This window comes from Nyctibius grandis, chromosome 20 (assembly GCF_013368605.1).
Source record: "Nyctibius grandis isolate bNycGra1 chromosome 20, bNycGra1.pri, whole genome shotgun sequence".
Taxonomy (NCBI): domain Eukaryota; kingdom Metazoa; phylum Chordata; class Aves; order Nyctibiiformes; family Nyctibiidae; genus Nyctibius; species Nyctibius grandis.
The window spans coordinates 8,380,949-8,396,093 of record NC_090677.1 but is presented as its reverse complement, the minus strand read 5'-3'; the positions used below and the strand labels follow the sequence as shown (position 1 = coordinate 8,396,093).

Genomic DNA, 15,145 nt, shown 5'->3' with positions numbered 1-15,145 from the left:
TGGGATGAGCTCTATGAGTTTGTTTGTTCAGTTGCTCCTTACAATGAAAAATGCCCTTGCACAAAAGTAAGGTCACAATGTTTCCTGGATGTTGCCTCTTTCGGACATCTCCTTCTTCGAGTTGCCTCCAGCATGGCCAGCAAATGGGCAACCACAACATGGGGAGAATAGAGGTTCCTCCTTCCCACCCATAGAATCACAGAATCAATGAGGTTGGAAGAGCCCTCCGGGATCATCGAGTCCAACCATTGCCCTGACACCACCATGGCAACTAGAGCATGGCACTAAGTGCCATGTCCAGGCTTTTCTTAAACCCCTCCAGAGATGGTGACTCCACCACCTCCCTGGGCAGCCCCTTCCAATGGCTAATGACCCTTGCTGAGAAGAAATGCTTCCTAAGTGACTCTCAGGGATACTGAGCTATGAAAAGCCTGGGAAAAAAAAATCAGATGCCACATAGAAACAACAACTCCATTTGAAACACTCCAATGGCACAGCCAGGCAGGTGCGAGTCACGCACCCTCCTATGCCAGCATCTCCCCAAAACAGCCTCGCCTCACACCATGGGACTTCGCGCCCTCCGTGGGGACCCTAAAAGCGATACAGTTGCTGTGATGGTGCCGAAGCAGAGTGATGTCACCCCAAACCCAAGCACCCAAGGTAGGAGGTAGCAGAAGGGCAGAGCCCTCCCTCCACCCACCCCAGAGCCAGCCCTGCGTGAGAAACGAGTCCCAAACCTCAGCCACGGGGCAGCAACGCGCGCGGTCTCAGGGACAGAAAGAGTTACGAGAGAGTAAAAAGAAATAAGCACACAATATCCCACGTCTTAAATGTGGCTAAGGCCAAATGACTCTGCACTTTAACAGCGAGCATTAAACAGAGCCTTGCTCTGAAATCAAACCACTGTGAGTAGATCTGCCATCAGACAACAGCCCGAGAACCTGGTGTTGAGAGTTCATTTGTATTTTCCTAGTGCTGATCGCTGTCAATAATTTAATCCCTGTTGGGAAGACTGCTAATAAGACACTGCCTTTCGAATGAAACAGGGTCTGCTTGTGAAACTTGGGCCTGGATTTGTATTCAGATTCAATTTCAAATAAATAAATAAATGCATAAATAAAGAATATAGCCTCTGTTTCTGGGGCTGGTTTTTGAGCAGCCAGATCTGTCTTCTGTGTCCGGCACTTTCATGCAGAAGGGAATAATGTCTAATATTTAATTGTTTTCCTCCTCCCACTGATTTCCATAAAATTTTATGCTATTTCTTCTAAGTCTGTTTTTTTCCCCCCCAATGTTTTACACATAATTGCCTTTTTCTTTCCAGTAAATATATATATTGCTATTCTCTTTCTTCCAGCTGTTTCTGCTACTGTTCTAGTTCACCTACCCTCTCAACCAATTTTATCAAGCTCGGTTTTATCTCAAAAATTGAATTTTCAAGGTTATTGAAGAAATATGTTTTTCTCTATTTTCATTTCCTCTCTGAACTCCGGCAGGGCTTGTGCTGAATGTATTTTGGAGCTCTGCATAGTTAGTGGGATTGCTGGGTTTATTCTACCTCATTGCTGTGAAAAACACACTGGCACATCCTTCCTGAATGCCCATATGTTTCCTTCGCTTTTCCCACCATTCTGCTCCACAAATCTTGCCTCTCTTTGCCGCTAGAATTGCATCAGCCACACCACAAGTCCATTACACAGATACCAACTATCTTCCATGATTTGGAACTGGACAGGAAAACATCTCATTTCAATCCATTCCATCACACCCAGAAGATTTGCGTTATCTCATTTTGAAAGGTTAGATACGGCATAATTTCAGTGAATTAGGAAGTGTAGCAGATACTAATTAACTGAACCATAACATAGGCCTTAGGACACTTGTCTCAAAACCACTGGGCAAGTGTAACCTTTCTTGATCATAAGACGACACTGGACTTTTACCAAATGTCTTTATTTTACTTTAATAATACAAACAAACCTCACTAATAAACTGAGACCTATTAAGTTACCCCACAGTGTTTGATCCTTCACCACTGGAACTAGAAGTATAACATGTTCCCAGGAAGGGATCAGCATTTTCTATGCACTTTGTACCTTGCAGACGTGTTGCACACCTGCAGAAGCAGGGAATCCCAGAATCCCAGAATCAATGAGGTTGGAAGAGCCCTCTGGGATCATCAAGTCCAACCATTGCCCTGACACCACCATGTCAACTAGACCACGGCACTAAGTGCCATGTCCAGTCTTGTCTTAAACCCCTCCAGAGATGGTGACTCCACCACCTCCCTGGGCAGCCCCTTCCAATGGCTAATGACCCTTGCTGAGAAGAAATGCTTCCTAATGTCCAACCTGAACCTCCCCTGGCGAAGCCTGAGGCTATGTTCTCTTGACCTTCCTGACTTCCAGAGGGTTACATTTATACCAGAGGCTTCTTGCCCAGCTTGGTGGCATTTAGGATCAGAGCACCCATGTGCTCTGGGGAGGACAATCTTCTCCCTGCATCAGCACGAAGCAAACCCAAACTCCATCACGTTCAACCTACCGCTTATGTGGGCTGAAGGTTTTTAATGGAGCACAGATGCTGTTTGCTTCATGCTGATCCTCCATCTCTCTAACTTCAAACAGCTGAAAGTACCGATACGCCAGTGTCAGCAAAAAGCTATCACGGTTAGGAGGGTGCAAGTTTCTGTGAACAAACGCAAAATAAATACTGACGGATTAAAAAGTGCCATTCTCCCAAGATTATCAATGTGACTGCTCAGATCCTGGATGCCATCTCCAGGAGAAGCAGAGAACTCAAAGACACCCTATTCTGATTCTTCATATTTTAAATATAGATACGCAACATTTGCATCTACTCCCACTCCTCCTCTCATTCTCACTTCTTAAAAAACTTTTTGCCTAGAAGACTCTCTTTGGTCTTGCCCTCAGACACCGCTGTGAACTGCTCTGTGGTGTAAGACTACAATTTCAACTAATTGTCAAAAAGAAGCCGCTATGAATAATTCAATTTTTTCCAATAACATCCATGTTTATGCTTCAGGTTCTGGGGTACTCGCTGGTATGCTGTCTTTTGGAATTTCTAACAAGAAGATGATACATCTCAGGAGGTTCTCTCAGCAACTATAGTTTTAATATTAAATAAGAAAAAATTCAAACTGATCTCATTCTCATTTACAATTTTCCATGTTGCCGGTGTTTGCATATTCATTACCTCCCCAGGTCACTAGACACACATTGCCTCTGACCTTGCTAAATGTCAAAAAGCTCCTAGTATTTTGCTTTGCTTATCAAGCCATCAATTATTTCCATATATTTTTCCTCCCTTGGTCCGTTCAGATAAATTACATACAAAGCCATAATTGCTTCTGCACTATGCTGAAGTCGTTCTCTATCTTCTTTCACTGAGAATTTTATAGAAGAGATTTTAACTGTTGTTTTACATAAAAGCACTAAGAGTTTTCCGGAAAATTTCTACTCTAAGAACTAAGGAGCTGGGAACTCTACACAGAGATCAAACACAAGGACAGTTCTTCCACTCAAACCTTTAATGACAAAGGGCAAAAGAAAAAGGTATAACTGTGATGTAAATAATACAAATATAAAATATATGATACTGATTTCCTTTATCATTTCAACCTGTTAAAAATAGATTTCAATGATTATTTAAAAATAGAGATGTTTTCCCCATTCAATTACTCTTCTTACCCGCAGAGATTCCCTGACTACCCCCTTTTAAATACATTTTCATAGTTAAAGTTCTATAAGCAGATCTGAAAATCTAGAAGGTTTCACTCTCCGGGAGTTTCACTTGCTCTCCTGATCCCCACTCACGAAACAATACCATTAACTCACAGAATCACAGAATCAATCAGGTTGGAAGAGCCCTCTGGGATCATCGAGTCCAACCATTGCCCTGACACCACCATGGCAACTAGACCAGGGCACTAAGTGCCATGGCCAGGCTTTTCTTAAACACCTCCAGAGATGGGGACTCCACCACCTCCCTGGGCAGCCCCTTCCAATGGCTAATGACCCTTGCTGAAAAGAAATTCTTCCTTGGCTGGCTTCAACTCGCCTGGCTCTGCCCGATAATATGAATTAAGAACTTGGAGTGCAAAAATCTTCTTAAGTAACGAGCTGGTGTCACAGCCCTGGGAACCACAGGGCACATTTCTCTGAAGCTGAAACTCCCTGTGAACACCTCCAAAGCAGACCAGTGCTCCTGGTCCCCGTCCCCCGTCCCCCTTCCCCATCCCCACTCCCCGCAGGGTTTTCTCCAACCAGCTGCAAAAAAAACCCTATCCATGGACTCCAAAAAGCCAAAAGATTATTTTTTCCCATTCTCACCTGCAGATACCATCTGCAATCAAAGGAAAGCGGACCCGATTCTGAACTCTCCTGCTGATGTAAAACCCGAACAACTAATTTATGTCCCTCTGATACACTCCAGACTTGCAATGATGCACCTGAGATCATAATTCAGCCTCATATTTCTTACTAATTAGCTCTGCTCCATTTCAAATAGAATCCCTGAAGAATGTTCCCTTTCAGAGTGATTTCATTAGTTGTTTAGAATTTATTACCAAATAGGAATGACACATAAAGTGGAACTCAAACTGAAAGGAAAATTCAGAGTATCACAATGTGGCCGACTGTTCTGCCAACCAGGTTACCATGAAATATCTTTGATGTTTTAAGGGGCTTTACAAGTACTTGGAGACCAATGCATTTGGAAAACAGTTTATATTATAAACAATATTTTATGTAGCACCAAAGTAAAACTAGAGCACATAAAACGCGAGCCCAACGTGCAGCAATGTCCACTGTGAAAAATGGTTCTGTCCTTCCTGCTATCATCCCTTGATAAGGTACACGATGTAAACATTTGATTATATTGTACCTGATGGCATTTTTATTTCCCAAGCATTCTCTGCCAGCAGTAAAAGTGGCGTATTTAAATTATTACTGCCTTGGATCCTTGCTGCCAACAGCAGGCATTTATCTATTTATTTTAACTTTTATTTACCAAAATTTGCACACAAGAAAAGGGTCGGCGCTGTGAGCAGGTGCTCTGAGTGCTGTCACTAATTCTCACTTTCCGCTTGTGTTTCTTAGTGCCCCTCTCCTCATACTGAACTGGGACCAGCCACCTGTAGGAGCACACGTCTAGAACAGCCCTTCCTTTCCAGACGCCACCCTCTCAACTCAGAGCAAGGAAGTCACATCCTAGAGACCTTCCTGGACTCACGGCAGGGAGGTTCTGGCTGGTGGGGCCTCTGATGGATCCCCTAAGGGCAGGCGCAAGCTTCATCAGGAGCTGGAGCTGCATCTGGACCAGCACCTTTCACCTTTGAGCACCAGCTTTGGTGGAAACAAGCAGCATGTCTTGCAGCACCGAAACAACAATATCAACAGTGCCATTGCACGAGCACTTTAAGGGACCATGAGCCAGCACTGCTCTCTAAACGGTCACATACGTGTCTCCTCTGTCCCACTCAACACCCCTTTCCCACTCACAGCTGTGCAGCAAACCACACTTGGGACATGAAATAGTCAAACACTGCAAACCAGGCTACTCAGTGCTGCCTGCTCCTCTCCAGGGCAGAGACCCCAAGACAACATCCACGGGTCCTGGGAAAATATCTGCTCTCCGAATGCTGTCTCTGCTTGCATGGCTCCTGGAGAGCCTGGGTTGGCAGGACTGCACGAGACCAGGCTCTGCTGATGACTTCTCCCTCAGCTCTGTCCCTACCATCATGACTAGCTTCATCCTTCTTTTATTCTGCGGGGGAAGGCAAAGAAGAGCAAGAAATGAACACAAGCACTATACAAGGTGGTCTGTCTTTTACTCTTGCTCTTCCCCCAGAGGTCTTCTCCAATCTCCCACGGGAGATGGACGCTACAGTAACAACAGTGCTCAAACCCCACCGAAGGTATTTAGCTCTTCTTGCTGCTGGTGCTGTACTTCCACCATCCTAATTAATCTCTCAGAGAAAAGCTAGCAGGGCTCACAAAATCTGCCAAACAATGACGATCAAAGTCAGTAAAGCACAGAGCTTGTGATGAGCACCAACACACCTAAGAGAAAACAGCACAGGATAATAACAGCAATAAGCAAAGGATATGAGGTTTATTGATCAAATCAGACAGTGCATGTCTTTCATTACTACAGCATCCTCAGAACCTCATCTCCAGAATCTCTGGGGTAGGGACTGTTATCTCTATTTTACAGATAGGGCACTGGAACAAATTAAACCCATCCCAGACACTTTCCTTAGGACAGGCTCTTCTGCTTTCTGTGGATGCTTCGCTCTCCGTAGCCACGCTGGAAGCAGGTACCTAACTTTCAGAGAGTTAAAATTATCCTCCAAGGCCTACTCAATTACTCCTCAAAACAAGTATTATCTTTGCTCTATTTTACTGTTGAGCAATCGCTTCAAGACGTGACAAGGATTGTGTGACTCGAAGTGTACCAAAGAGCACATCGACCACATCTTGTCCAACAAACCAGGGCTGAGAGACATGAGTCGTCTTTTACGTTTGGTTTCCCACGATGCCATTGCATTTTCCTATTGGAATTTTTAGAATTTGATGGTAAACATAAAAAAATCAAAAGTCTTAAACCACAATTTATGGTCAAACTGTGACAAAGCACAGAAACCAGACGTTTTCCTAGAGAACACACAGTCTGGGATCCTGACATCACTGAGCCTGAGATCAAAGGGATGGCAGGGGAAAAGGGAGGAGAAGAAAATAAAAACTCTGTTAAAACTGTTCAGATGAACTGAGAGTGGATCAAATTTAAAAATGCCTTTATCTTTGAATTTATCCTTAATTTTCCTTCAGTTTGAACTGAGAGATACGACCTAGAGCAGTAGTTCCACTGAAAAATTTGCCCTTTGGAGCAAAATAGAGTAATAAACCACTTCGGTGAGACAGAAAGTCCCACTCCCACGAGGAGAAACTCTTCCGACACCCCAGAATGTACCCAGCTACCAACATCCATGAACACAACTGCTCACATACCCACGCACTATATACAAAGTGAAATCAATGAGTTATTTAGAAATAAAAGTGTTTTATTAAATATCTTTCCCTGTTTATAACTGAGAGAAGCATCTAAAATAAATATTACAAAATTACTGAAAAGAACTGATTTTTATGACAATGAATAAATGCTATGCTAGTTACGGGAATGATGCTGAAGTCAATGTGAGCACACGTATTTTCCTCCCACAAGACAAAATAATCAAAGCATTACGTAGTATTTGCTTTGTCCATTCGTCTCCAAATTGTCACTTGCTGGGATCTGAATAAAGTGAGTAGAATTCCAAACACAAACAGATTAAAGAAAATCTCTTGTAAATACCTGTTTTACTCCTGCTTATTATAACCATTTTCAAGTTGTGTCTCATCTCTTTCAGAATTTGTGAACTGTTGCATCTAATACAGCACTAAAAATACATAAAACCAGAGCTTTTTTTCTCCAGTAAAATAATAGCAACCCAAGCAATGCATCCACCAGCTGCCCAACGCCTTTGAAGGTCAGTGGGAGTCACCCCACTGGGTCCACCAGGGACTGGCTCGGGTCCTGAAGAAGTGCAGCTGGTGGGAAGTCCACATCCTATGTCCTGGGTAACATTCACAGAATCAACCAGGTTGGAAGAGCCCTCTGGGATCATCGAGTCCAACCGTTGCCCTGACACCACCATGGCAACTAGACCATGGCACTAAGTGCCATGTCCAGGCTTGTCTTAAACCCCTCCAGAGATGGTGACTCCACCACCTCCCTGGGCAGCCCCTTCCAATGGCTAATGACCCTTTCTGAAAAGAAATTCTTCCTAATGTCCAACCTGAACCTCCCCTGGCGAAGCTTGTAGCTGTGTCCTCTTGTCCTATTGCTAGTTGCCCAAGATTCAGACTCAATCATCCCTTCCTCTAACATGAAACATATGATTACCTCCCTTCTCAAGAAAATAACATCTGTTTAAAAGCTTTGAAACGGAGACCAGGATAAACAATGCAGAGCCTGATGGAGAAATAGAAGAATTTCTATAACTGTGAAAGACTTGAAATAAAGTCTTCCAGGGCAAAAAGTGGGACACATCACAGCTGTTGTACAGAGCCATGTCAAGAGTGCTTCTGAATATTTGTTCTTCCAGTATCCCCTAGTGAACTGAACTTCAGAAGATTGAAAAAAAAAAAAAAGGCAAAGAAAGCTGAAAATTACTTTTATTACCCGAAAACACATGAAACAGAGCTCCTTCTGGGCTCATAACGCTCTCAAGAATTGAGACGAGAAAGTCTTGGCACTGGGCATGGGATGACCAGCTTGCCCTGGCCATTACTTTGTGGGTTTGCTATTTGTAACTGCGGATTTACCTCCAGAGCTTTCCCACTGAAGGTCTGGCTTTATCAGGAACACCCTCCGCACGTGTATTTGTACATGAACTGAATTACTGGAAGAAGTCTCCATCATCCCCACGTCCATCATCGCAACCAACCCAAACCAGAACGTTATAATAACCATGCTGGACTGTGCACAGACATATGGAAAAGATGATGTACCTTGACAGAAAGAGAATATAAACTAAATGGCTAAGAAGGAGGACCCAAGTGGCCAGAAAACAAAATCTTTTCTAGTTCTCACAGCAAAGCAGTGCCAGAAAAGGAGAAAGAAGCCACCTTCCTCCCTCCTCACTCATGAGGACCGTTGCTTCACCGTTTGTACAGCAGCTCTTGTTCACAAATTCACAGGGGGCTCCACAAATTAGCTCTTACTGAGTTCATGTTTCTTCTCTGCTGTTCAAGATCATCAAGGCCTGCAGTGACCACACAGGCCAATCTTTAGCCCAAGCTATCCAAAAATCTTGCACATTATCACCTTTCTCACCCATCACCATTGCTCTATGAGGAACTAGTCTTAGTCAACCATTTCTACGAGCCACACTGTTGCTGTCCTCCCAAGCTGTCCAGCCCAATGTCCCACGAGCAACAGGCTGGGGACTATCACAGCAAGCTTTCACAACCCTGATTTTCTTTAATTTATCACTATATTGAATAATCTTTTGTATTTTTAATATTTGCAATGGATAGCAAAGACCTGTCCCAGCAAAGCTGTGGTAGCCAAAACATACCACATCCAGCCTCTGCGCATACACCTGATAAACTGCAGCAACTGAAAACCCCTGCAATGGTTTTGTGCTGCTGCTCTCTGCATTTTCCCCAGGATCGACCCTCCTCTCTCGCACCATTCATGCTGCGAGGGCCCAGGACAAGGTACCACCAGCTCTGTCAGCCCTGACAATGACCTGTGCCCTGGTGGCATGTCCATTTACAGGACAGACTTGGGGGCCTGTCCACATATTTTACATTCTGCCCTTCCTTGTCTTTCATCTTCTACCTTTTCATGACATTTACCTTCTGTAAATCACCTTCTCTGTGTGGCCAAAATTAAACACCGGCTTGTTATAGGAGATCTGAAAGAGAACCTGTGTGTCATCAGGAGCAGTCCTAGTGACAACCACCACAAAAGCCATCAGTAGAATAACCACGATCCTACCAATAATGACACAAGCAAAAAATGTGTCAGCGAGGGCTCCCCAGTGCTCCCCAGCTCTGAATTAAGGCAACTCATGCAGGCTGGTCCAGCCCATTCGTACAGGAGCCCATCTTCCCTACAACAATCCATTCACTTTGAAACTACCATCAGTAGGAGACTACTCCTCCCATGGTCCTTTTATGCTCTACAGGAAAAGACAGACCTCTCTGGAGGATGATCTAAGATCCATGCCATTTTCTGCAATCTCTAGAGAGGAAGCCAAAGACACCTCTGCTCCCAGTTCAGATAGGTCAGTGCAGGTGGGATGAAGCCAGTCCTGATGCACATGAACCCACAGCCAGGAGAAGCCCCAGCGAGAAGGCTCCAGCTTGCCTGCAGGCTTGGCTCTCAGGAGGCTCGTGGTGTCCATAATCCACGTGACTGCTGGCTGGGACACAAGTGGGCTTTGATAAAAAGCTGTGCCAGCACACCAGTAAATAGCTCTGATGAAAGCACTGCAGATACCACAACATGTAATCAAGTGCGTAAATAATTTGTTATACAACAGACCTCAGAAAAAAACTAATCACTTATTAGTAATAACTAATTATATTGCAGCATCGCATCCCTGAAGGCCCCAGAAGAGGTCAGTTGTGCTGAGCACGGAACACTGTTAAAAAGCAAATCTGCCACAGTTTTTGGGCATTTGAAACTGGAATAAATGAGGGCTGTGCAAGTCACTTCAGAAAAAAGTGAAAATAAGTACCAACAATACAAGAGACACATGAAAGTCATTCAATGAGCATCTTTATCAGATATACAGCGACAAAGAATGACTCGTTATTTCCCATAAACCACATCAAACCAGACTTTTCATTGTTCGATAATAAATGCTAAGCATTTCCAAAATAATTGATTTCCCCTTGTTTTCCTTCCCATTCCTGATGCTGATGGTTCACACTCAGTCAGAGCAGACTACACAGATCTGCATGCAGATCAGCTAAGATGGAACAGCTCTTTCTCTCATTTTTTTCTTATTTTACACAGTATCAACAAATGAGATCAGTAACAGATCTGCATTTATAGAAATATGTCCTCCTATCTCAAGTGTTTCTTCCTGTGTCAAGAAATTTAAAGTTAGGCATTGGGAAAATAAAGATTGCCTCACACTTCTTTTTTTTAAATAGAAATGGGACTCCTATGCTATATTTACTTCTATATTTGCATTAAAATCATGGATTCAGGGAACTACAGAGCCAAACACACAGCGTCAAAAATGTGACAACCATAAGACTCTTGCTGATGTGTATTTAGAGGAGAAATAAATCAACTTTTTTCTCAGCAAAACCACATGGAAAGAAAATAAGGGTCTACTTACACTGTACAATGAGCTGTACCAAAGCTTCTCTGGGTTTCACATTAAACCCGTTGTATTGGCTGGTCTGGCACCTGTAGGTCCCCGTCATCTCCCTGGACACGTTCACTATCCTCAGGATCCCATCGTAGCTCTCTGTCTGCATCGCCCCATCCGGCATCGCCACCTCCTTGTCTGCTCGGGACCAGAGGATGATGGGCTTGGGCTTCCCGGTCACCTGGCACTGCAGCTCAATTGTGTCCCCTTCCCGGGTGACCAGGGGTGACTTTTCTTGAGGAACAGTCAAATTGGGTGGGACTTCAAAGGAGAAAAAGAAACGGTTCAACAATTAGCATTACAGAGACGTCAGATGGCTTCCTTGCTTGTACAGTCATAATTACAACTGAACAATTAATTCATACACAGACAGCGATGAATAGTGACTACATATATTGGAAGACTGTGCAATGCTCCTATATTTATGAGACAAGGTTCTCAGCTGCTTGAAGTGGTTAAAGTAAGATTTAACAGCCCCAGTTATGACACTTATTTGCCTCCCTGTGCGTCTCTGACATGCCGATGCGCCATACCAGGGTACATCAGCACGTTCGGACCTCTGGTCGTAGCTAGCACTTCATCACTGCAAGTTATGGCTTTCCTTTTTATGAGTATTTGGCACTAAACCCCCTTTTTTTTTAATAACAGACTGGCTGCTGATTTTATCCAGCTCATAACGGCCATGCAATGAGGAAAAATTGTGCCAATTCAGAAATCAGCTCAGAATTCAAGACCTGAAACCGAAATGCAGTTGGCATCTTTCTACCACAAGAGGTTTCTCAAAAATACCACAAGTGGTATTTTCTTCATAGATATTTGCATTAACAAATCCAGAAGGAACACTTGAACAATCATTTCCAGCAGGAGCTAGACAGTCCCTTGGAGTGGGAATACCTGGCACCACCACACAGTGAGCCAGCGATGCCCAAGGACCCATCCTTCCTCCTCTCCGCAGCCTTGCAAGAGCAAGACTTTCTAATTGCACCCAGCTTGGTGTCATCTGCAAATTTGCTGAGGGTGCACCCAATCCCTACGTCTAGATCATCTATAAAGATATTGAACAGCACCGGCCCCAGAACTGAGCCCTGGGGAACACCGCTAGTGACCGACCGCCAGTTGGACTTTGCCCCATTCCCCACCACTCTCTGGGCTCGGCCATCCAGTCAGTTTTTAACCCATCGAAGAGTCCACCCATCCAAGCCCCGGGCAGACAGTTTGTCTGGGAGGATGCTGTGGGAGACGGTGTCACAGAATCACAGAATCTATCAGGTTGGAAGAGACCTCTGGGATCATCAAGTCCAACCACTGCCCTGACACCACCATGGCAACTAGACCAGGGCACTAAGTGCCATGTCCAGGCTTTTCTTAAACACCCCTCCAGAGATGGTGACTCCACCACCTCCCTGGGCAGCCCCTTCCAATGGCTAATGACCCTTGCTGAGAAGAAATGCTTCCTAATGTCCAACCTGAACCTCCCCTGGCCAAGCTTGAGGCTGTGTCCTCTTGTCCTATCGCTCGTTGCCTGGGAGAAGAGGCCGGCTCCTACTGCGCTACAACCTCCCTTCAGGTAGTTGTAGACTACACTAAGGTCACCTCTGAGCCTCCTCTTCTCCAGGCTAAACAACCCCAGCTCTCTCAGCCGTTCCTCGTAGGTCAGACCCTCCAGACCCTTCACCTGCTTGGTCGCCATCCTCTGGACTCACTCCAACACCTCAACATCTTTCTTGCAGTGCTGGGCCCACAACTGGACACAGGATTCAAGGTGCGGCCTCACCAAGGCAATGAATGACAGAGAGAGGAGGCAGCAAAGCCAGCTTCATGTGCAGAGGCTGATCCAACCCTGCACTTGAAACAGGGATGGGATACAAAGAAATTGAGGAGCTGTTCCCCAGATATGCACAACGTTCTTCTGGTTTAAGAAACTCCTTCACTAAGCTCATCACGGGAGGAGTAAACAGACAAATTTAGTCTGTCCACGAGGTGGACCTAGGGCAGAAGGAGGGCAGAGATGTGCGAGTGCAACTAGGGGCTCATGAAGCCTTGCTTCAGGGCAAACTATGAATCATATAAAGAGGAAACTGGGAAAGAACACCCCCTGCTTCTCATGGTCCCACGTACCTTCTGGAAGCATTTGAGAGGAAGGAGAGTGAATGGCACAGGACGTGAATCTTGGGCGGCGGGGGGGAGATGCATGCCAAAAAGATCCTGTGCAATTGTGAGCAAGTAATTTACCCTCTCGTTAACTCAGTTTTCTTTCTGAAAGATAGTGATAACAGCACTGCAAAAACTGCAGACTGCCAAGATAAGGACCACAGACTACGAGGTCTGCAGACAGGCTGATAAGATGGAAAGATACCCTAAAATATCCCGACCCATCTTCTCCTGTGGCATTTGGCAACACAACCAGTAGCAGTCACATTGTAAGGCAGCCAATGCATTATTATGGTTTACTGTATTTATTAATGTTGTTGTTACTGGAAACAGAGAAGGAGAGAGGAAGGACAAGGCCACCTATTAAAACAAACCATTTCATGGGCAATGCCATGAATGAGAAGCCTGCCTGCAGCTTTCACATATCCCATCTGACTGATGTCATGCCACCAGTGAGCTCCCACGACACATTCCTCTGTCCCCAGCACAGGGGTTATTGCCATGGGTTCCCCTTAACTTGGGTGCTCATTCTCTGCTGTCTAATTAGGAAGAAGGACAGCACTAAATCTTTGCTCAGGGAGGGGTTCTGGTGAGGTTTCCCTTTTTATACACCTCTATTTATTTTCACAAACTCGCAGGTACTTAATTATCTCCGAGGTGTCTATTCCGCTGTCAAATTTGGCTTAAATTAGCTACAGGGTCAAAAAAAGTCAGGGGGTGTGGGGGACTGCGACACACCAACTGACAGGCACTGCCAGCCTGATCATGTATGACTTGTTTTCACAAGCCAATAAAGCTAAAAAAGGCCCCAAAGGAAACTCAAATCAATGCAATGCCCACAGAGAAATCAGAAAGGGGCAGGAGGGAGTGGAGAGAGATAAAGAACTGAGGAGAAAATAATCATTTGAAGTTTTTCTTCCCTTACTATGACCCAAGATGTAGGGAGGCCCCAGGACCAGGGACCAGGTAGCTGAGCCTGCTGCCGAGGAGGGCCCGGCAAGTTTGCCCAAGCAAGGGTGTGTAATCGTAGAATCAGAGAATCGTTTTGGTTGGAAAAGACCTTTAAGATCATCAAGTCCAACTGTTACCCCAGCACTGCTAAGGCCACCACTAACCCATGTCCCTCAGCACCACATCTACACGGCTTTTAAATCCCTCCAGGGATGGGGACTCCACCACTGCCCTGGGCAGCCTGTGCCAGCACTTGACAACACTTTCGGGGAAGAAATCATTCCTGATCTCCAATCTAAACCTCCCCTGGGGCAACTTGGGGCTGTTTCCTCTCGCCCTGTCACTCGTTACTAGAAGCAAGGATGCCTGAGCAAGGGTGTCCAAACAAAGATGGATGAGCAAAGGTGGGTGAACAAGGGTGCACAAGCTAAAGGGCATGAGCAAAGGTGCAAGGGTGCATGAACAAGGGTGTGCTGGCAAAGGTGCTGCCACTGGGGGAGCAGAGCGGGGGGCCAGCCAAGCAAGCAGATGTGCCAAGCAGGTGAGCAGGGTGTTGGCAAGCTGTGTTGGGGTGCTGCTGGCCATGTTGGGGTATTGCCAGCTGTGCCAGGGTGCCACCATCTGTGTTGGGGTATTGTCAGCTGTGCCAGGGTGCCACCAGCTGTGTTGGGGTTTGCCAGGGGGTTGGACTAGATGATCTCCAGAGGTCCCTTCCAACCCTTAACCATTCTGTGATTCTGTGGGTGCTGCCATCTGTGCCAGGGTGCCACCAGCTGTGTTGGGGTATTGCCAGCTTGCCAGGTGCCACCACATGTGTTGGGGTGCTGCCAGCTCTGCCAGGGTGCCACCAGCTGTGTTGGGGTGCTGCCAGCTGTGCCAGGGTGCCACCAGCTGTGTTGGGGTGCCGCCAACTGTGCCAGGGTGCCACCAGCTGTGCCAGCCTCCCTGTCCCTGCAGGTGCTGCTGTGGAACAAGCAGAGTCTCGGAGGGGCTCAGCCCTCCTCGCTGAGACAGCGGCACGTCTCCTGCAGCAGCAGCTACAGAGCCTGCTGCAAGTAAAGGTCAATTCTGTTCCTGCTTGTGCAG

The 15,145-nt window shown here is 45.7% G+C and overlaps 1 protein-coding gene across 2 annotated transcripts in view; it reads right to left on the bottom strand.

The window, feature by feature from the left end:
• The window catches only part of MDGA2 (MAM domain containing glycosylphosphatidylinositol anchor 2), a 320,069-nt gene that overhangs the window by 96,520 nt on the left and 208,404 nt on the right, over positions 1-15,145 (bottom strand). For both annotated transcript variants that reach the window (XM_068416528.1, XM_068416529.1), the window contains one exon: positions 10,925-11,218. In XM_068416528.1, the coding sequence (XP_068272629.1) occupies positions 10,925-11,218 (294 nt within the window). The remainder of the gene's footprint in view (positions 1-10,924; positions 11,219-15,145) is intronic.